The sequence below is a fragment of the Cervus elaphus genome, chromosome 8 (genome assembly GCF_910594005.1).
Source record: "Cervus elaphus chromosome 8, mCerEla1.1, whole genome shotgun sequence".
In the NCBI taxonomy this organism is placed as follows: Eukaryota; Metazoa; Chordata; class Mammalia; order Artiodactyla; family Cervidae; genus Cervus; species Cervus elaphus.
The window spans coordinates 43965237-43986798 of record NC_057822.1 but is presented as its reverse complement, the minus strand read 5'-3'; the positions used below and the strand labels follow the sequence as shown (position 1 = coordinate 43986798).

Here is a 21562-nt window from a genome sequence, read left to right as displayed (position 1 = left end):
TAGCTATATAACATCCAGCTACAGACTAGCGGGAGGGCACTCTCTCTGCCCCCTTCTGATGTCTATGTCAGAAGCTTTCTCTATCTCTTTTATACTTTAATAAAACTCTATTACACAAAAGCTCTGAGCAATCAAGCCTCGTCTCTGGCCCCGGATTGAATTCTTCTCTGGAGGCCAAGAATCCTGGCATGTTTCGTGGTCCAGCAACAACCCTTCAGTATCCTTGGTCACCATCTTTGGTTATCTCTGCTGTGTTTTCACTGCTCTCATCTAATCCATCATTCAATGATTCCCTTTCTTCCCAGCATTTTCTCCTGTGGCTCATGGAACCCCTGATTCATGGCTGACAAACAACCTTACATCTTTAACTGTTCTGCTAAACATTCCTCCTTTTCTTTACTTCAGACCTGCCTCACCACTAAGGGTGCTGCTTCCATTACAGACTCCTCAGATGAACGCTGACACACCTCAAGGTCAGGAGGTGGAGTAGCAGCCTCCACATTCTCTTCTATTCCTTCCAGATTTTGTTATTTAATGTGGATAAAAAGTTTTCCTCTTTTAAGCCTCATGCTCTCTGGCATGTCTTTCATACATTCTGGTCACTAGTTCTCATTTAGTGAAAACTTTGGCTACATGTCCTCTGCACCCCCAAAACATAACAATCTACAAGAACCTACTCAACAGCTCCCCTCTCAGTTCCTGGTAAGGCATTATAATGAGGAAAATAACAGGTGGTAAACTGACAAGACATTACACAAAATTAGCATATCACATATATTCATCATATAAAGCCACAAGATCTATCAGAAAATTCATAAGTAAGTGAAACTGATTTCCTTAACGATCCTGTCAACATGCTCTTTTAGAGTTTTTTTGCTTTTGATAGCTTCCCTTTTCCCAAAGTGAGGAGTGGGGAAATAGCCTACTGTTCCAAGACTGCCTTTTTCTTCTTCTTCTCTTTTATAAACTGTGTCTCTGCATTTGATGGAAGAACTGAACCTAATGATTCAGCTTCCTCAAATATAAGTAAACTTTTAGTCATACTTTTAACTACTGTAAATGTCTTTGAGTTATTTCTGAAAGTCCCACTGAGATCTACCCAATTGAGTCTTCATTGAAGCCAATTAAATATTCAACCTGAAGGTGCATCTAACTCATCTAACCACTGAGTTTTAGGCTTGCCTTCAGTCAGGTCTACTGATGAGTTTCAATCTGCGGCAATGAGCTACCTGGTTCCCTGTCCTGAATGTGGGTCTGCTCAGCCCAAAGCAAGTTACATGGCTAAGCCCAGTAGTGGAGGGGTTGGGGGGGACTGTAGACTACTCATAAGTGTAGATACAGGGAGGCATGATTCTTTAAGGGGCATTACTCTAACCATTTCCCACACCATTGAGTTTCTATCACCTTTCTCAAATAATTACACTAGTTATCAATCTTTCTAATTGTTGAATTTATCATCTAGTCTTAGGCTCATCTGGTACGGATTATACATCCAAATCAACGAATGCAAAGGGTACTGCAATTCATCTCAAATTTAACAATACATTCCCTTTTTATAATCAATTTTGCTGTTGTTTAGGCAGTAAGTCCTATCCAACTCTTTTGCAACCCCATGGACTGTAGCCCACCAGGCTTCTCTGTCCACGGGATTTTCCAAGCAAGAATACTGGAGTGGGTTGCCATTTCCTTCTCCAGAGGATCTTCCTGGTCCAGGATCAAACCCAGAGCTCCTGCTGTGTTTCCTGCATTGCAGGAGGATTCTTTACCACTGAACCCCTGGGGAAGCCCCTATATAATCAATACAGAAATAGTATAAATTCCAACATACTTTATATGCCTTAATTAGACTTCAAGCCTTAACAATTAGCTGATACTTCTGGTTTCTCCCAGAGCTTCAAAGAAACCCAAGATATATCAGGAATGGGAAGGAACAAGGGGTTAATGATATGAGTACAGACCAATTACTTTTTTTGTAAAGCTATGCAAAACCTACTATGTGATTTAATTTAATTCAGTGTCTTTGTACTCCAAAATCAGGCCAGTTATATTCAGAAATTATATTGCAAGGACTGATGCTGAAGCTGAAGCTCCAACACTTTGGCCACCTGATGTGAAGAGCCAACTCATTGAAAAAGACCCTGATGCTGGGAAAGATTGCAGACAGGAGGAGAAGGGGATGACAAAGGATGAGATGGCTGGATGGCGTCACTAACTCAATGGACATGAATCTGAACAAACTCCAGGAGATAGTGAAAGATGGGGAAGCCTGGTGTGCTCCAGTCCATGGGGTTGCAAAGAGTTGGACAGGACTTAGTGACTGAATGACAACGATGGTATTCAGAAAGCAACCGAGAGCAACTGGTAATCATAAACAAGACACATGTCCTTTGCATACACATGTGAGATAATTGTTGTACAATCAGATGCCCCCCCCCCCAAGCTTCCAAACATGATGTGCAGTTTGACTCTTATCATCAGGTCTTTCCAACTCAGTCAAGCACTAGATTTTACCAATATGCATGAGGACTTCTACCCTGGCTAGCAATTCTGTACTCAAGTGGTCTGAAATCTACTCCTACATGTGACCCAAATAGTAAATGATACAGCTCAAGCTTCAGAGACTAGACTAGACAGATAAGTGTAAATTTTTTGGCCAGAATCATAAATTGTAAAGGACCCTTTAACTTATGAAAGGAGTCAAAAGGTACAAACTTCTAGTTACAAGATAAATACAAGAGATGTAATGTACAACATGATAAATATAATCAACACCACGGTATGTGATACATGAAATTTATTAAGAGAGTAAATGGTAAGAATTCTTATCAGAAAAAACTTTTTTCTCTATTTCTTTAGTGTTTTATGTATATGATATGATGGATATGTGCTAAATTTATTGTGATAATCATTTCATCAGGTATGTAAGCCAAATCATTATCCTGTACACCTTAAACTTGCAAAGTGCTGCACGTAAACTCTACCTAAAAAAGCTATAAGAAAAACAAGGCCCTCATGAAAAGATGTTCTGCATCTTAATAGGTGGAACTGCAAATTAATACCTCGATGTCACTACACATGCATCAGAAGGGCTAAAATAAAGAATGGTGACACTACCAAATGCTGATGAGGATGCTGAGAAACTGGATCATTCATACATTTCTGGTGGAAATGTAGAATGGCATAGCCACTCTGGAAAACAGTTTTAAAACTATACATGCAACTATCTTACAACCCAGAAATTTATCTGAAAAGCAAACACTATGTTCACACAAAAATCTGTGAATATTTAGAGTAACTTATTTATAACAGCCCAAAGCTGGAAACAAACCAGATGTCCTCCAATGGGTGAATGTTTAAACAAATCATGGTACATTTGCACCACGAAGTACTACCCAACAACAGAAAGGAGTGAACTGTGGATATATGCAGTAACCTGTATGACTCGCCAGAGAATCACAATAAGAGAAATAACTCCAATCCTAAAGATTACATAATGTATGATTCCATTTATATAACATCCTTGAAAGGAGGAAATTACAGAAATGAAGAACAAGCTGGTGGAACCCAATGGTTAAGGAAGGGGTAATGACAGAAGGAAGTGGATATAGCTACAAAAGGGCAACATAAGAGATCCTTGTAGAGATGGAAATGTTCCATATCTTGGTTGTGATATTCACTGTAGTTTTGAAAGATGTTACTATCAGGAGGAGAATGAGTACATAGGCCAATTAAAGACCAGTTAAAAGGCCAATTGCCTATTTAAGGTCGGCCAAACTCATCCAAGGGATTTATTCTCCCACTAGGTCTAGTTTAAATAGGGTTGGATACAAAGTAGATGCAAGACATTTATAATATCATGTGTGATTTTCTCATAGTTCTTGTCTTCTTCTATTGTCTTACATCCAGATGCTTAAATATTATCATGAAGCTATCACTCCATGCCAACATCAAGCCATCAGAAGACATAAAAAAAAAGTCCTCATGGTCAACTTTGTACTTCTGGTATCTGAGTTTTGACTATAGGAAATTAACTTGGAAATTCTAATATGGGAAATGATGCAATTCTTAATTAATGAAGAGGTGCCTACAGAAGGATACTGACAAGACAATACACAGAGGCACCATGTTACAGATGAAATCATAAGCCTTGGAGGGAAATCTACAAACAACCAAAGTTTCTTTCTCTGATAACTTTGTTCAATAAATAATTCAGTTTCTTTACTTATGATGCAGCAATTCACCGTAGAGATTCACACAGGGCAATTCATCTTAATGTAGAGACCTTCCACAGGTATGTATTAGAACATATGCTCAAAAAATTTATTATAGCAATGTGCATAATAGTAAGAAACTGAAAACAATCCAAATATCCATTAAAAAATTTATAAATAAACTGGGGAATACTCCCACATGGAACAGTACACAGCAGTGAAAGAATGAACACTAGCTAATAAAATAAGTGTCTTAACCTTAGAAACATGTTTAGAAACACAAATGCTACTATTTTTTATAACTCTACATTTAGTAGTAAAACTATGAAAAGAGCAATTAAATATTAAATACAAAGTTTAGAATAATCATTATCTTTTCCTGGGGGAAATGGCAGGAGGCAGTAGACAGAGAGATAGAATGAACCACAGAATCTGAGTTTAAACGTCTGCCTAAAGACTTCACTGACCCCTAAATGACACACGCAACAGGGCAGACTACAAGCAGCCTGCTAAGCTGTTCCAGTCACGCCCAACTCTGCAGCCCTATGGACTGGAGCCTGCCATGTTCCTCTGTCCATGGGCTTTCCCAGGCAATAGCGCTGGAGTGGGTTGCCATTTCTTTCTCCAGTGGATTTTCCCAACCCAGGGATCAAACCTGTGTCTCTTATATCTTCTGCACTGGCAGGTGGGTTCTTTACCACTGGCACCACCTGGAAAGCCCTGGGTAATAGTCCCAGGTGGCATAAGCAGCCTAGCTGAAGAACTGAACTGAGCCCGGATGAGGGATCAAACCTGTGTCTCCTGCATTGGCTGGCAGATCTTTTACCACGGAGCCACTAGGAAAGTGCGAGAAATCCTTCTACAAACCTTCACTTCAGAGAATAAGATGGCAGAGGAGTAGGCGGATGTGGAGTACATCTTTCTCCACGGAGGCATCAGGAACACACCTTCAGACACAGAAACGCATGCAGAACACCAGGAGGTGGAGTGGAGAGGAGGACCTGACCAGCAGAAAACAATATATAGAACCACGCAAAACTCGGTAGGATGAAGGAACTAGGGGGAAAAACTGGAGTGTAAGTAGGGCTGGACCTACCCTCAGCGGGTGGGGGAAGTGAAGCAGGGGTCCGATCCCCACATCGGGGCAACTGCCTGAGTCAGAGGAGAAACACTTAAGGCTGAGAGTAAACAGCTGATCTGTGGCAGCCTAAACGGAATGAGAATCAGACAGTGGTTGTCACAGCCATACATATCCCAGACAGGGACACAGGTCCCCTGGAAGGCGCGGCAGCTGGGAGCTGGAGTTTAGGGATTGTGGAGCAATCCCAGGGCAAGGGTTGTTGTTGACTGCGGAAAGACGGATTTAGGGGATGTGAGGGAGGAGACTGTGGTGGGCAATGCCTGTGGAGGAAAGCCGGGCAGCCATGGAAGCAAGGGGATACCGCTGAGTCATGCATAGCGGGTGGAGCCATCACCATAGCCTCTCACCCGAACGCCAGCATGGGCAGCTGAACAATAGAGAGGCTGGCCCATCAAATGCCTGATGCACTGAACTACAGAGTAGGACCCCATCCAGGGTACTTTTCTAAGTGACCAATGTGATGAACTACAGAGTAGGACCCCATCCGGGGTACCCCCTTTAAGTGCCTGATGTGCCCATCTACAGAGTAGGACCCCGGCCAGGGGGTCCCTCTATGTGCCTGACACACCAAACAACAGAGAAGGACCCCAGGCAAGGGAGCCCTTTAAGTGCCTGAACGGACAGAGCTATGGAGAAAGACTGGCCAAAGAGGCCTTCTGATCACCAGCTACAAGAGGCTCGAAAAAACACTCTGATAGGGCCATAACTCCTGCAGTGGAGGCAGTCCATGTCCCTGCACACGTGGCACCACCAGGGTCCCCACAAGCCAAGCAGCAACACCACCTTCATGCTCAACTCTCACTGGGGCAGAGCTGCCACAGGCAAAAAAAAGTCTTGCGTCTATGTGCACAGGGTCACTTTGGTCGTGTCCAACTCCATGCGACCCTGTAGACCATGGCCTGCCAGGCTTCTCTGTCAGGGAGGGGTGCTCTCCAGGCAAGAATACTGGAGCGTACTGGCCATACTGGTTGCCATACCCATCTAGAGCGCTATATTTCCTGATGCCCTAGCCGCCAACCCCCCTGACTACCTGCTGCTGCCAGAACCCCTGTGAACCAAGCAGCTGCAGCACCTCCACACCTGGCCCTCGCAGGGGCAAACCTAAGTCTTCCAGGGCAGCCTCAGGAGCAAACCTCAGTGGATGACCCACATGCAGAGGTGGGAATAAAACCACAATTGAAACCCAGGGGCAGTGTGGCCAAGGAAGAAGACCCAAAACCCTCCCACCAGCTGTACAAGCTGCAGATTAAATCCACAGGATCAACTAGGCAGACTCTGTGTCTACGGAACATATAAAAGGCCACTGAGAGCTCCCACAGGAGAAAACGCGCTAGTTCTGATAGCTGTGGACATTGGAGGCAAAAACACACAGGGGGACGACCAGATTAGACTCTGAGCTGCCCCCACAGCAGGTCCAGAGACCAGCACCGTGTTGGAGGGCATCCTAGGGAGGTGAGGTGGACAGTGACTCCCAGCGAGGGAAAGGACTCTGACAGCAGTGACTCAAAAAAACACTTAATAATGTTTTGACTTGTTCTGTAGATCCTTTTGGATTTTTTTTCTTTTTTTTCTCCCCTCTCTGTAGTAGTTGTTGATTGACTTTACTGTCACTATGAAATCTAATTAAGCTTCTGAGCTTTTTCTTCCCCTCAGTCACATTTTTTATTGTTGTTATAAACCTCTGCCTCTACGTTAGACTTTTGCAGTTCTGTGGAGTTTTCCTTTTTTTTTTTTCTTTTCTCTTTTTTAATTTTAATTTTTTAAACCTATTATTATCTTTTCTACATTTATTCCTTTCTTTGCTTTTCCTACTGTTCTTTTCTCCTTGCAGTTAATCTTTAATGTATATAAATCTTCTTTTATCTACTTCTGTGCAACACTGAGTATCTATTCTTTCTTTCTTTCTTTCCTTTCCTCTCAACATATTTGTCAGCTTTATTTTCGTTGCTTATTCACCACTTGGCACCATGCTTTAGGTTTTTTTTTTTTTTTTCATGCTTTAGTTTTGTTTTCCAGTTTGTGCTTTAGTAAGTTTTGTTCTTAACTGGTAGATATAATTTTTGGTTTCCTTTGTTCACCAATCTATTGTACTTTGTTTTTGTTGGATTGTTTTGATTTTGCTTATGGGTGTATATGTGTATGTGTATAGTCAGTCACACTTTTTATTGTTGTTATAAACCTCTGCCCCTATGTTGGGCTTTTGCAGTTCTACGGAGTTTTCTTTTTTTCTCTCTTTTTTAAAATTTTAATTTTTAATCTTTTTAAACCTATTATATTTTTTATACATGTATTCCTTTGCTTGCTTTCCTACTGTTCTCTTCCCCTTGCAGTTTATCTTTAAGTATATAAATCTTCATCTACCTCTATTTAACTTTGCATAACTAGTCTTTCTTTACTTTCTTTCCTTTCCTCTCAACACATTTGTTAGTATGGTTTTCATTGCTTTATTCCCCACTTGGCACCTTGCTTTAGTTTTGGTTTCCAGTTTGTGCTTTAGTTAGTTTTGTTCTTAACTGGTAAATATAATTTTTGATTTCCTTTCTTCACCAGGTCAATATACTGTACTACATTTTAGTTGGACTATTTTGACTTTGCTTATGGGTGTATACATATATGTGTATATTCCATTATTTTAATTATTATTTGCCTGATTTTCAACTGTCATTTGTCTGGGGTTCATCTCTGGTTTCTTGTTTTTGGGCATTTGTTTTAATCTCACTTAATGCCATAACAAACCACTTGTGGAATCTTCATTCCTGACCAGAGATCAAGCCCTGAGCCTTTGGAGTGGGTGCATTGACTCCAAGACCCTAGACTACCAGAGAACTAACACTAGGGAGTATCAAATAGTAAGAACTCACACAAACGAAACTACCTGGATACCAGACCCAGCATCACCCAACCACCAATAGCACCCTGTGCAGGACACCTCATCTAAACAACAAACAAAACAAAAATACAAACCCAATCATCAGCAGACAGGATTACCATCTCAGTCAGCCTTGCCCATCAGAGGAAAAACAAACAGAAACTCAGCACAAATCTCACCCTATAGGAAGCTTACACAAACTACTGGATCGACCTTAGGAGGACAGAAACCAAAAGGAAAAAAGAATTCAACCTCAAAGCCTGGGAAAAGGAGACTTCCAACATAATAAGTTAAAAAAAAATAATGAATGGGCAGAGAAATACTGCACAAATGAAGGAACAAATGAGAAACACAGAAGTCCAAATAAATAAAGAGGAAACAGGCAAACTACCTGAAAAAGAGTTCAGAATAATGATAGTAAAGATGATCAAAAACCTTGAAAACAAAATGGAGAAAATGAAAGAATCAATTAACAAAGACCTAGAAAAATTAAAGAATAAACATACAGAGACAAACAACACAATTACTGAAATTAAAAATACTCTGGAAGGAATCAATAGCAGAATATCTGAAGCAGAAGAATGAATCAGTGAGGTAGAAGATAAAATGGTGGAAATAACTTTTGAAGAGCAGAAAAAGTAAAAATAATGAAAAGAACTGAGGATAGTCTCAGAGACCTCTGGGACAATATAAAATGCTCCAACATTCGAATTATAGGAGTCCCAGAAGAAGAAGAGAAAAAGAAAGGTATGAGAAAAATTTTGAAGACATTATAGTTGAAAATTCCACCAACATGGAAAAGGAAATAGTCAATCAAGTCCAAGAGGCACAAAAAGTCCCATACAGGATAAACCCAAGGAGAAGCACGCCAAGACACATACTAATCAAACTAACAAAGACTAAACACAAAGAAAGAATATTAAAGGTAGTGAGGGATAAGCAACAAGTAACATACAAGGGAAACCCCATACACTTAACAGCTGATCTTTCAGCAGAAACTCTGCAGGCGAGAAGGGAAGGGCAGGATATCTTTAAAGTACTGAAAGGGAAAAATCTACAATCAAGATTACTGTACCCAGCAAGGATCTCATTCAAAATTGATGGAGAAATAAAAAGCTTTTCAGACAAGCAAAAGTTAAGAGAATTCAGGAGCAACAAACCAGCTTTACAATAAATGTTAAAGGGGCTTACATAGTCAAGAAATACAAGAGAAGAAAAAAGATCTACAAAATCAACCCCAAACAATTAAGAAAATGGCAATAGGAACATAAATATCAATAATTACTTTAAATGTAAATGGATTAAATGCTCCAACCAAAAGACACAGACTGGCTAAATGGATACAAAAACAAGACCCATATATATGCTCTCTACCAGAAACCCACTTCAGACCTAAAGACACATATAGATTTAAAGTGAGAGGATGGAAAAATATATTCCATGCAAATGGGAAGCAAAATAAAGCTGGAATAGCAATACTCATAATCAGACAAAATAGACCTTAAAATAAAGAAGATTACAAGAGATAAGGCAGGACACTACATAATGATCAAGGAATCAATCCAAGAGGAAGACATAACAATCGTAAATATCTATGCACCCAACATAGGAGCACCTCAATACATAAGACAAACACTAACAGACATAAAAGGAGAAACTGACAGTAACACAATAATAGTAGGAGACTTTAACACCCCACTCACACAAATGGACAGATCATCAAAGCAGAAAATTAATAAGGAAACACAAGTCTTAAATGATACATTAGATGAGATGGATCTCATTGATATCTTCAGGACATCCCATCCAAAAGCAGAATATACCTTCTTCTCAAGTGCACATGGAACATTCTCCAGGATTGACTACATCTTGGGTCATGATTCAAACCTCAGTAAATTTAAGAAAATTGAAATCTTATCAAGCATCTTCACCAACCACACTGCTATGAGACTAGATATCAACTACAAGAAAAAACTTGTAAGAAACACAAACACATGGAGATTAAATATTACGTTTATAAAAACCAACAGGTTACTGAAGAAATCAAAAAGAAATAAAAAAATTCTAGAAACAAATGACAAAGAAAACATAACAACTCAAAACCTATGGGATGCAGCAAAAGCAGTTCTATGAGGAAAGTTTATTGCAATACAATCCTACCTCAAGAAACAAGAAAAACATTGAATAGACAACCTAATTTTACACCTCAGACAACTGGAAAAAGAAGAACAAAAACACCCAAAATTAGCAGAAGGAAAGAAATCATAAAGATCAGAGAAGAAATAACTGAAAAAGAAAATGTCCAACTCTTTGCAACCCTGTGAACCACAGCACGCCAGGTCCCCCTGTGCATCACCAACTCCCAGAGTTCACCCAGACCCATGTCCTTGGAGTCAGTGATGCCATCCAACCATCTCATCCAGTCATCCCCTTCTCCCACCTTCAATCCTTCCCAGCATCAGGGTCTTTTCCAATGAGTCAGCTCTTCTCATCAGGTGGCCAAAGTATTGGAGTTTCAGCTTCAGCATCAGTCCTTCCAATGAACACCCAGGGCTGATCTCCTTCAGGATGGACTGGTTGGATCTCCTTGCAGTCCAAAGGACTCTCAAGAGTCTTCTCAAACACCACAGTTCAAAAGCATCAATTCTTCTGCACTCAGCTTTCTTTATAGTCCAATTCTCACATCCATACATGACCAATGGAAAAACCATAGCCTAGACTAGATGGGCCTTTGTTGGCAAAGTTATGTCTCTGCTTTTCAATATGCTGTCTAGGTTGGTCGTAACTTCCCTTCCAAGGAATAAGCGTCTTTTAATTTCATGGCTGCAATTACTGTTTGCAGTGATTTGGAGCCCAGAGAAATAAAGTCAGCCACTGTTTCCACTGTTTCCCCATCTATTTGCCATGAAGTGATGGGACCAGATGCCATGATCTTAGTTTTCTGAATGTTGAGCTTTAAGCCAACTTTTTCACTCTCCTCTTTCACTTTCATCACGAGGCTCTTTAGTTCTTCCTCAATTTCTGCCATAAGGGTGGTGTCATCTGCATATCTGAGGTTATTGATATTTCTCCCGGCAATCTTGATTCCAGCTTGTGCATCCTCCAGCCCAGCGTTTCTCATGATGTACTCTGCATAGAAGTTAAATAAGCAGGGTGACAATATACAGTCTTGATGTACTCCTTTTCCTATTTGGAACCAGTCTCTTGTTCCGTGTCCAGTTATAACTGTTGATTCCTGACCTGCATACAGGTTTCACAAGAGGCAGGTCAGGTACGGTCTGGAATTCCCATCTCTTTCAGAATTTTCCACAGTTTGTTGTGATCCACACAGTCAAAGGCTTTGGCATAGTCAACAAAGCAGAAATAGATGTTTTCCTTGAACTCTCTTGCTTTTTCAATGATCCAGCGGATGGTGGCAATTTGATCTCTGGTTCCTCTGCCTTTTCTAAAACGAGCTTGAACATCTGGAAGTTCATGGTTCACGTATTGCTGAAGCCTGGCTTGGAGAATTTTGAGCATTAGTTTACTAGCTGTGAGATGAGTGCAATTGTGTGGCAGTTTGAGCATTCTTTGGCATTGCCTTTCTTTGGGATTGGAATGAAAACTGACCTTTTCCAGTCCTGTGGCCACTGCTGAGTCTTCCAAATTTGCTGGCATATTGAATGCAGCACTTTCACAGCATCATCTTTCAGGATTTGAAATAGCTCAACTGGAATTACATCACCTCCACTAGCTTTGTTCGAAGTGATGTTTTCTAAGGCCCACTTGACTTCACATTCTGGGATGTCTGGCTCTAGGTGAGTGATCACACCATCGTGATTATCCAGGTTGTGAAGATCTTTTTTGTACAGTTGTTCTGTGTATTCTTGCCACCTCTTCTTAATATCTTCTGCTTCTGTTAGGTTTCAACCATTTCTGTCCTTTATTGAGCCCATCTTTGCATAAAATGTTCCCTTGGTATCTCTCATTTTCTTGAAGAGATCTATAGATTTCCCACTCTACTGTTCTCCTCTATTTCTTTGAATTGATCGCTAAGGAAGGCTTTCTTATCTCTCCTTGCTATTCTTTGGAACTCTGCATCAAATGGGTATATCACTCATCTCACACACTAGTAAAGTAATGCTCAAAATTCTCCAAGCTAGGCCTCAACAGTACGTGAACCGTGAACTTCCAGATGTTCAAGCTGGATTTAGAAAAGGCAGAGGAACCAGAGATCAACCAGAGATCAGTTGCCACCATCCGCTGGATCATCAAAAAAGCAAGAGGGTTCCAGAAAAACATAAATAAATGCTTTATTGACTATGCCAAAGCCTATGACTGTGTGGATCACAACAAACTGTGGAAAATTCTGAAAGAGATGGGCATACCAGATCACCTGACCTGCCTCTTGAGAAACCTGTATGCATGCCAGGAAGCAACAGTTAGAACTGGACATGGAACAATAGACTGGTTCCAAATAGAAAAAGGAGTATGTCAAGGCTGTGTATTGTCACCCTGCTTATTTAACTTATATGCAGAGTACATCATGAGAAACACTGGACTGGAAGAAGCACAAGCTGGAATCAAGATTGCTGGGAGAAATATCAATAACCTCAGATATGCAGATGACACCACCCTTATGGCAGAAAGTGAAGAAGAACTAAAGAGCCTCGTGATGAAAGTGAAAGAGGAGAGTGAAAAAGTTGGTTTAAAGCTCAACATTCAGAAAACTAAGATCATGGCATCCGGTCCATCACTTCAGGGCAAATAGATGGGGAAACAGTGTCAGACGTTATTTTCTTGGGCTCCAAAATCACTGCAGATGGTGATTGCAGCCATGAAATTAAAAGATGCTTACTCCTTTGAAGAAAAGTTATGACCAACCTAGACAGCATATTAAAAAGCAGAGACCAACAAAGGTCCATCTAGTCAAGGCTATGGTTTTTCCAGTGGTCATGTATGGATGTGGAGTTGGACTATAAAGAACGCTGAGCGCCGAAGAATTGATGCTTTTGAACTGTGGTGTTGGAGAAGACTCTTGAGAGTCCTTTGGACTGCAAGGAGATCCAACTAGTCCATCCTAAAGGAAATCAGTCCTGGGTGTTCATTGGAAAGACTGATGTTGAAGCTGAAACTCCAATACTTTGGCCACCTGATGAGAAGAGCTGACTCACTGGAAAAGACCCTGATGCTGGGAAAGATTGAGGGCAGGAGGAGAAGGGGACGACAGAGGATGAGATGGTTGGATGGCATCACCGACTCAATGGACATGGGTTTGGGTGGACTCTGGGAGTTGGTGATGGACAGGGAGGCTTGGCGTGCTGTGCTTCATGGGGTTGCGAAGAGTCAGACACGACTGAGCGACCAAACTGAACTGACTGATTGTGAACAAGTATATGGCAATAAAATGGTTAACCTCAAAGCAATGGACAGATTCTTAGAAAAGTTCAATCTTCCAAGACCGAACCAGGATGAAATAGAAATTATGAACAACCCAATTACAAGCACTGAAATTGAAGCTGTGATTAAAAAAAAATCTCACAAAAAAACAAAAGCCCAGGACCAGATGGCTTCACAGGAGAATTCTATCAAACATTTAGAAAAGAGCTAATGTGTATCCTTCTAAAACTCTTTCAAAAAATTGCAGAGGAAGGAATACTTCCAAAGTCATTCTACAAGGCCAGCATCACTCTGATACCAAAACCAGACAAAAAAAATACAAAAAAAGAAAAGTACAGGCCAATATCACTGATGAACATAGATACAAAAATCCTCAATAAAATCTTAGCAAACAGAATTCAGCAACACATCAAAAAGCTCATATACCATGATCAAGTTGGGTTTATTCCAAGGATGCAAGGATTCTTCAATATACACAAATCAATCAATGTGATACACCATATTAACAAATTGAAAGATAAAAACCATATGATAATCTCAGTAGATGCAGAAAAAGGCTTTGACAGAATTCAGCAACCATTTATGATTATCTTCAAAAACTGGGCACAGACGGAATCTACCTCAACACAGTAAAGGCCATATATGATAAGCCTACAGCAAACATTATTCTCAATGGTGAAAAACTGAAAGCATTCCCCCTAAGATCAGGAACAAGACCAGGGTGTCCACTTTCACCACTATTACTCAACATAGTTCTGGAAGTCCTAGCTACAGCAATCAGAGAAGAAAAAGAAATGAAAGTAATTCAGGTCAGAAAAGAAGAAGTAAATCTCTCACTGTTTGCAGATGACATGATACTGTACATAGAAAACCCTAAAGATACTATCAGAAAATTACTAGAGCTAATCACTGAATTTAGCAAAGTTGCAAGATACAATATCAATACACAGAAATCACTTGCATTTCTATATACTACCAATGAAAAATCAGAAAGAGAAATTAAGGAATCAATCCCATTCAACACTGTAACAAAAAGAATTAAATATCTAGGAATAAACTTACCTAAGGAGACACAAGAACTGTACACAGAGAGTTATAAGATACTGATGAAAGAAATCAAAGATGACATAAACAGATGGAGAGATACTCCATGTTCCTGGGTAAGAAGAATCAATATTGTGAAAATGACTATCCTACCATACGCAATCTACAGATTCAATGCAATCCCTATCAAATTATCGGTGACATTTTTCACAGAACTAGAACAAAAATTTCACAATTCATATGGAAACACGAAAGACCCCAAATAGCCAAAGCAGTCTTGAGGAAGAATGGAGCTGGAGGAATCAACCTGCCTGCCTTCAGACTATACTACAAAGCTACAGTCATCAGGACAGTGTGGTGCTGGCACAGAAACAGAAATACACACCAATGGAACAGCATAGAAAGCCCAGAAATAAACTCGTGCATCTATGGGTACCTTATTTTTTACAAAGGAGGCAAGAATATATAATAGGGCAAAGACAGCCTCTTCAATCAATGGTGCTGGGAAAACTGGACAGCTACGTGTAAAAGAATGAAATTAAAACACTACCTAACACCATGCACAGAGATAAACTAAAAATGAATTAAAGATCTAAATGTAAGACCAGAAACTATAAAACTCTTAGAGGAAAACATAGGCAGAACACTCGATGACATTAATCAAAGCAAGATCCTCTATGACCCACCTCCTAGAGTAATGGAAATAAAAACAAAAGTAAACAAGTGGGACCTGATTAAATTTAAAAACTTTCACACAGCAAAGGAAACTATAAGCAAGCTGAAAAGACAACCCTCAGAATGGGAGAAAATAATAGCAAATGAAACAACTGACAAAGGATTAATTTCCAAAATACACAAGCAGCTCATACAACTCAATACCAGAAAAACAAACAACCCAATCAAAAAATGAGAAAAAGATCTAAACAGACATTTCTCCAAGGATATACAGATGGCTAACAAACACATGAAAAGATGCTCAACACTGTTCATTATTAGAGAAATGCAAATCAAAACCACAATGAGATATCACCTCACACCAGTCAGAATGGCCATCATGAAAAAGTCTACAAACAATAAATGCTGGAGAGGGTGTGCAGAAAAGGGAACACTCTTGCACTGTTGGTGGGAATGTAAATTGATACAGCCACTATGGAAGATGGTATGAAGATTCCTTTAAACACTAGGAATAAAACCACCATATAACCCAGCAATCCCACTCCTAGGCATATACCCTGAGGAAACCAAAATTGAAAGAGACACATGTATCCCACTGTTCACTGCAGCACTATTTACAACGGCTAGAACATGGAAGCAACCTAGAAGTCCATTGACAGATGAATGGATAAAGAAGTTGTGGTACATATACACAATGGAATATTAAAAAGGAATACTTTTGCATCAGTTCCTAATGAGGTGGATGAACCTAGAACCTATTATACAGAGTGAAGTAAGTCAGAAAAAGAAAAATAAATGTTGTATTCTAACGCATATATATGGAATCTAGAAAAATGGGACTGAAGAATTTACTTACAGAGCAGCAATGGAGAAACAGATATAGATAATAGACTTATGAGGAGAGGGGAGGAGAGGGTGAGATGTATGAAAAGAGTAACATGGAAACTTACATTACCATGTGTAAAATAGATAGCCACGGGAATTTGCTGTGTGGCTCAGGAAACTCAAACAGGGGCTCTGTATCAACCTAGAGAGGTGGGATGGGCAGGCAGACGGGAGGGAGGTTCAAAAGGGAGGGGATGTAGGTATACCTATGGCTGATTCATGTTGAGGTTTGACAGAAAACAACAGAATTCTGTAAAGTAATTATCCTTCAATAAAAAATAAATAAGTTAGGGAAAAAAAGAACTGAGCTGAAACTGGAACTGACAGTTAAGAGAGTTTGTGGTCTGAGTCTTGTTTTGAAACATTTCAGAAAACAAAATAAAACAAACAAAAAACGTGCTTAGTCTTTTAGGTTGTATCATTATCCTTTGAGGCTTCCCTGGTGGCTCAGATGGTAAGGAATTTGCCTGCAATGCCTGAGACCCAGGTTTGATCCCTGGGTGGGGAAGATCCCCTGGAGAAAGGAATGGCTACCCATTCCAGTATTTTTGCCTGGAGAATCCCCAAGGATATAAGAGTCTGGCAGGCTACAGTCCATGGGGTCACAAAGAGTCGGACACAACTGAACAACTTTCACTTACTTATTGCCCTCCAGGAAATAAAATTTAAAAAACATTATGCTGTTACAAACTAACTTTTTTTTTTTTTGAGCCAGAGGGAAATATTGTTTACTACACACATGAATTTACTAAGCACATAAGACGGATAATAAGCAAAAGGAGTCCATTAAATACAGATAAATCTCGAAAATAAACACCAACTGGACAATGTGATACCAAGGTAAAAAAATGATTTGATACATACCTGAATTACTTCATAAAGATGTACCTGAACACTCCCTAACAAAAGAAGATACTTTTTTGTACTGTCATGTTGCATTAGTTCTAAGTGAATATTATTCTTCTCATCATCTTGACGTCTGGGAACCTTAACACAAAATACATATGAAAAGAAGCAATACATTTTCAGTCTGAATTTCAGACATAATTTCTGAATAAAAACACCCATAAGATATACTTTTTGAAGCACCCATATTTTGAAACACCCATTTCAAGTACCATGGACAGAGGAGACTGGCGCCTTACAGACCCATGGGGTTGCAAACAGTTGGCACGACTGAGCGACTGAGCAGACATGTTGTTAACTATCGTCACCATCCTATTCATCAGATCCCAAGGACTTAGTCATCTAATAACTGGAAGTTTGCACCTTTTGATTACCTTCATTCCTTTTGCTCACCCCCAAACCCCACCTCTAGCAACCACCAATCAGTTCTCTATGAGTTCATTTCCCTTTTTTTTTCCGGCTGTGCTACCTGGCTTGTAAGATCTTAGTTCCCTGATCAGAGGTTGAATCCACACCCTGGGCAGTGAAAGCACAGGGTTCTAACCACTTGGCCATCATGGAATTCCCTCATTTTTTTGGACTGCACATATAAATGATAACACAGTGTTTGTCTTTCCCTGACTTGTTTTACTTAGCATAGTGCCCTCAAAATCCATCCATGTTGCTGCAAACAGCAGCAAACATTTATTTATTTATTTTGGCTGGGTCTTCACTGCTGCATGAGGCCATTCTCTAGTTGAGGAGAGCACAGGTTACTCGCTAGTTGTAGTGTGAGGGCTTCCCGCTGCAGAAGCAGCAGTGGCTGCTTCTCTTGTTGCAGAGCATGGGCTCTAGGTGCGCGGGCTTCAACAGCTGCGGTACATGGGCTCAGCTGCTACATGAGCACGTAGGATCTTCTCAGACCACGGATCAAACACATGTTTGATCCTGCACTGGCAGGTGTATTTTTAACCACTGGACCACCAGGAAGTCTCAGATGTGTAATATATAAAGTACAGGTGTACAATATAGTGATTCATAATTTTTAAGGGTTGTCCTTCATTTATAGTTCTATAAAATATCTGCTGTCTTCTCCATGTGTACAATATACACAATATATATACAACATTTTTTTTTTCATTTATTAGTTGGAGGCTAATTACTTTACAATATTGTAGTGGGGTTTGTCATACATTGACATGAATCAGCCATGGATTTACATGTGTTCCCCATCCTGATCCCCCCTCCCACCTCCCTCTCTACCCAAACCCTCTGAGTCTTCCCAGTGCACCAGGCCCGAGCATTTGTCTCATGCATCCAACCTGGGTTGGTGATCTGTTTCACTATAGATAATATACATGTTTTGATGCTGTTCTCTTGAAACATCCCACCCTCGCCTTCTCCCACAGAGTCCAAAAGTCTGTTCTGTACATCTGTGTCTCTTTTTCTGTTTTGCATATAGGGTTATCGTTACCATCTTTTTAAATTCCATATATATGTGTTAGTATGCTGTAATGTTCTTTATCTTTCTGGCTTACTTCACTCTGCATAATAGGCTCCAGTTTCATCCATCTCATTAGAACTGATTCAAATGAATTCTTTTTAATGGCTGAGTAATATTCCATGGTGTATATGTACCACAGCTTGCTTATCCATTCATCTATTGATGGGCATCTAGGTTGCTTCCATGTTCTGGCTATTATAAACAGTGCTGCGATGAACACTGGGGTGCACGTGTCTCTTTCAGATCTGGTTTCCTCGGTGTGTATGCCCAGAAGTGGTATTGCTGGGTCATATGGCAGTTTTATTTCCAGTTTTTTAAGAAATCTCCACACTGTTCTCCATAGTGGCTGTACTAGTTTGCATTCCCACCAACAGTGTAAGAGGGTTCCCTTTTCTCCACACCCTCTCCAGAATTTATTGCTTGTAGATTTTTGGATACCAGCCATCCTGACTGGTGTGTAATGGTACCTCATTGTGGTTTTGATTTGCATTACTCTGATGATGAGTGATGTTGAGCATCTTTTCATGTGTTTGTTAGCCATCTGTGTGTCTTCTTGGAGAAATGTTTGTTTAGTTCTTTGGCCCATTTTTTGATTGGGTCATTTATTTTTCTGGAATTGAGCTACAGGAGTTGCTTGTATATTTTTGAGATTAATCCTTTGTTGCTTCATTTGCTATTATTTTCTCCCATTCTGAAGGCTGTCTTTTCACCTTGCTTATAGTTTCCTTTGTTGTGTATAAGCTTTTAAGTTTCTTTAGGTCCCATTTGTTTATTTTTGCTTTTATTTCCAATATTCTGGGAGGTGGGTCATAGAGGATCCTGCTGTGATTTATGTCAGAGAGTGTTTTGCCTCTGTTCTCCTGTAGGAGTTTTATAGTTTCTGGTCTTACATTTAGATCTTTAATCCATTTTGAGTTTATTTTTGTGTATGGTGTTAGAAAGTGTTCTAGTTTCATTCTTTTACAAGTGGTTGACCAGTTTTCCCAGCACCACTTGTTAAAGAGGTTTTCTTTTTTCCATTGTGTATCCTTGCCTCCTTTGTCGAAGATAAGGTGTACATAGGTTCGTGGATTTATCTCTGGGCTTTCTATTCTGTTCCATTGATCTATATTTCTGTCTTTGTGCCAGTACCATACTGTCTTGATGACTGTGGCTTTGTAGTAGAGCCTGAAGTCAGGCAGGTTGAGTCCTCCAGTTCTTTTCTTCTTTCTCAAGATTACTTTGGCTATTCAAGGTTTTTTGTATTTCCATACAAATTGTGAAATTATTTGTTCTAGTTCTGTGAAAAATACCATTGGTAGCTTAATAGGGATTGCATTGAATCTATAGGTTGCTTTGGGTAGAATAGCCATTTTGACAATATTGATTGTTCCAATCCATGAACACGGTATATTTCTCCATCTGTTTGTGTCCTCTTTGATTTCTTTCATCAGTGTTTTATAGTTTTCTATGTATAGGTCTTTTGTTTCTTTAGGTAGATATACTCCTAAGTATTTTATTCTTTTTGTTGCAATGGTGAATTGTATTGTTTCCTTAATTTCTCTTTCTGTTTTCTCATTATTAGTGTATAGGAATGCAAGGGATTTCTGTCTGTTAATTTTATATCCTGCAACTTTACTCTATTCATTGATTAGCTCTAGTAATTTTCTGGTAGAGTCTTTAAGGTTTTCTATGTACAGGATCATGTCATCTGCAAACAGCGAGAGTTTCACTTCTTTTCCTATCTGGATTCCTTTTACTTCTTTTTCTGCTCTGATTGCTGTGGACAAAACTTCCAAAACTATGTTGAATAGTAGTGGTGAGAGTGGGCACCCTTGTCTTGTTCCTGATTGTAGGGGAAATGCTTTCAATTTTTCACCATTGAGGGTAATGCTTGCTGTCAGTTTGTCATATATAGCTTTTATTATGTTGAGGTATGTTCCTTATACTCCTGTTTTCTGGAGAATTTTAATCATAAATGGGTGTTGAATTTTGTCAAAGGCTTTCTCTGCATCTACTGAGATAATCATATGGTTTTTATCTTTCAATTTGTTAATGTGGTGTATTACATTGATTGATTTGCGGATATTAAAGAATCCTTGCATTCCTGGGATAAAGCCCACTTGGTCATGGTGTATGATTTTTTTAATATGTTGTTGGATTCTGTTTGCTAGAATTTTGTTAAGGATTTTTTCATCTATGTTCATCAGTGATATTGGCCTGTAGTTTTCTTTTTTTGTGGCATCTTTGTCTGGTTTTGGTACTAGGGTGATGGTGGCCTCATAGAATGAATTTGGAAGTTTACCTTCTTCTGCAATTTTCTGGAAGAGTTTGAGTAAGATAGGTGTTAGCTCTTCTCTAAATTTTTGGTAGAATTCAGCTGTGAAGCCATCTGGTCCTGGGCTTTTGTTTGCTGGAAGATTTCTGATTACACTTTCGACTTCCTTGCTTGTGATGGGTTTGTTAAGATCTTCTATTTCTTCCTGGTTCAGTTTTGGAAAGTTATACTTTTCTAAGAATTTGTCCATTTCTTCCAAGTTGTCCATTTTATTGGCATAGAGCTGCTGGTAGTAGTCTCTTATGATCCTTTGTATTTCAGTGTTGTCTATTGTGATCTCTCCATTTTCATTTCTAATTTTGTTAATTTGGTTCTTCTCCCTTTGTTTCTTAATGAGCCTTGCTAACGGTTTGTCAATTTTGTTTATTTTTGCAAAAAAACAGCTTTTAGCTTTGTTGATTTTTGCTATGGTCTCTTTTGTTTCTTTTGCATTTATTTGTGCCCTAATTTTTAAGATATTTCCTTCTACTAACCCTGAGGTTCTTCATTTCTTCCTTCTCTAGTTCCTTTAGGTGTAGAGTTATTTATTTGACTTTTTTCTTGTTTCTTGAGGTAAGCCTGTAATACTATGAACCTTCCCCTTAGCACTGCTTTTACAGTGTCCCATAGGTTTGGGGTTGTTGTGTTTTCATTTTCATTCATTTCTATGCAT

At 39.5% G+C, this 21562-nt stretch overlaps 1 protein-coding gene across 1 annotated transcript in view; it reads right to left on the bottom strand.

Annotated features, from left to right (window-relative positions):
- Positions 1-21562, bottom strand: part of C2CD6 (C2 calcium dependent domain containing 6) — a 138742-nt gene that overhangs the window by 96427 nt on the left and 20753 nt on the right. The window contains exon 5 of the mRNA XM_043910394.1: positions 17069-17191. Within this exon, the coding sequence (XP_043766329.1) occupies positions 17069-17191 (123 nt within the window). The remainder of the gene's footprint in view (positions 1-17068; positions 17192-21562) is intronic.